The sequence below is a fragment of the Olea europaea genome, unplaced genomic scaffold, assembly GCF_002742605.1.
Source record: "Olea europaea var. sylvestris unplaced genomic scaffold, O_europaea_v1 scaffold602, whole genome shotgun sequence".
Lineage (NCBI taxonomy): Eukaryota > Viridiplantae > Streptophyta > Magnoliopsida > Lamiales > Oleaceae > Olea > Olea europaea.
The window spans coordinates 311,297-313,376 of record NW_019264368.1 but is presented as its reverse complement, the minus strand read 5'-3'; the positions used below and the strand labels follow the sequence as shown (position 1 = coordinate 313,376).

Below are 2,080 nucleotides of genomic sequence, written 5' to 3'. Positions count from 1 at the left end.
AAATTTAGGCCGTTAAAGAGGGGACCTGAGGCCATGATGAACATGGCAAAACCCTAAATAAGATTTGGGGTTAGCTTCCACAACTTCTTGATTCTTTGACATTAATATAATAAGAAAACACAAATACAAGATTTTGTAGGAATGCTAATCAAATATTTTCTTCAAAATATAATCCATTAATATACATTAAGCTTCGTTTGAGTCCCATTATTTGATGTTATAATTTTTGGAATAATATATATATATTTTTTAATGTGTGGACCTATGGTTGAAAAAGAACGAAAAATTTTAGTTTATGTGTAATATTATTTTTTGGAGAATATGTAGTTAAAAAGAAGAGAGAAAATAATGTATTATTAGCTTGTTTGAGCCCCATTATTTAGAAAAAAATACATTATCTATAGTATTTTGACATCATTTCAACCACATATTTTTCAATAAATTAATATGACACGTAAATTAAAAAAATTTCCTTATTTTTTAACCACACATTTCTCATCAATACACTATTTAAAAATTCATTTTTTCCTGTAAAATGGGACTCAAACAAGGATTATAAATTTAATGGAGTTCAAACGGGGGCTAATTAAGGCACGACAAGGACATCTTGTGTGAGATGTTCATTCTACACGACAAGGATTATAATATATATACGGTTCTATATATTAGGTAAAAATTTTAGAGAAACCAAATCAAGACATGAACCATAATTAAGATTCTAGGGTTCCAAACACTTCCTTATTGCTAATCTGTTCTCAGGTGATCATATCTAAGTATTAAGATGCAACATAGAAATCATCATTCAGAAAAAAAGCTCAATTGTTATGCGAGGGGTGGGTATGGGGTGGTAAATAATCCAAGTTATGTACTGGTTCTTCCTCTCCCTGTTTCTTGTGAGTCAACCTCCAAGAAACAGAAACTGCAGGCTCAGTTTGAACAGCACCCGATACTTCTACTTTCCGTAGACTCTTTCTGCTAGGAGCTTCAAACGGCTTTGCAGGGATCATCTTATTATCGTCATGGTTTTTTCTTTCGGTTTTGGTAGCTTCTGAAGCTTTAGCGTCTGGTTGAATAGAAACCCTAACAAGACTCTGCGCCTCTGTGTCCTGCGCAAACGAGAAATTAGGATGAGTTTCTATGTTCAGCATGCTCAAGTGGTTTAAATGATTAGCTCGTTAATTGAATTACAAACCTTGCTAGATAGGTGATATCCTTCAACAGGCTCCTTGTTGAACACCCCAAAGTTTCGTGCTCTACATCCATGAAAAGGAGTAAACAAAAGATAAAGAACAAGAACAAGAGATTGAATAGTCGACATACAAGGCAAGAAATATCAGTTAAATGCAACACGAAGATGAAAAATTTGTTTGATTCATAGTGTAAGATATCGGTATAAATATACTGATAATTTGAAGCTGGTGTAGTATATATTCGTACCAGAAAAACAAAGGGATGCGCATTAAATGTGGAATTTGGAGGGATTAGTGTTTGTTTTGCAGAACATGCAAATGTATGGGTGATGAGAAGTAAGATGGAAAATGTAGATATGGGTGGCCTCTTGTGTGTCCCTTTCAATTGCGACCCAAGACATAACCCCCCCAAAGGGGAAAAGTGGAAAAAGAATTGCAGACGACACCCCTTTTACTTGTAATAGGATAGGATGAATATAACAAAGAGTATTACTCCAAAATAGAAAATTTCTCTATCATTTTTCCTTTTTAATTTTACATTGACAAACTTTAGATAACATGACATTTAACTCAAAAGATAAGATGATTAATATGTTATCTGTCTTAAACTTAACATTAGTTGAAGCCTCATTGTCACATATTAATAAATAAGTTGTGCACGTATCAACCTTATAATTGTGAACTAATTAGGTTTACATATTATGAGATGTGTTGAAAATAAGAGTATGTGTAGTCCAACTCTAACAACTTTTTGTAAATGAAATGGTTAACACGGTATCTAACTCTTAGTAGTTTCAACTTTCATTGTCACCTATTATGATAAAATGAGAAATTTTTAAAAATTATGTGTGGTCCAACACTAACCTTTTTTTTTTTTTTTTTTTAAATGA

General features: G+C 32.4%; 1 protein-coding gene across 1 annotated transcript; it reads right to left on the bottom strand.

The window, feature by feature from the left end:
- Nucleotides 1–694: 694 nt before the first annotated feature.
- Nucleotides 695–1,485, bottom strand: LOC111389632. The gene is made up of 2 exons (XM_023014564.1): nucleotides 1,193–1,485; nucleotides 695–1,106 (listed from the first exon to the last, which is right to left on the bottom strand). Exons 1-2 carry the CDS (start codon nucleotides 1,316–1,318, stop codon nucleotides 816–818), a joined length of 417 nt encoding a protein of 138 aa, XP_022870332.1. The 5' UTR covers nucleotides 1,319–1,485; the 3' UTR covers nucleotides 695–815.
- Between the last annotated feature and the right edge of the window lie 595 nt (nucleotides 1,486–2,080).

What these genes read in the sequence shown, in the direction of transcription:
- LOC111389632 (XM_023014564.1), bottom strand. Translation starts at nt 1,318, where the DNA reads ATGTCGACTATTCAATCTCTTGTTCTTGTTCTTTATCTTTTGTTTACT. An exon ending in GATATCACCTATCTAGCAAG is followed by an intron (nt 1,107 to 1,192) that starts GTTTGTAATTCA and finishes TCGTTTGCGCAG; the next exon opens with GACACAGAGGCGCAGAGTCT.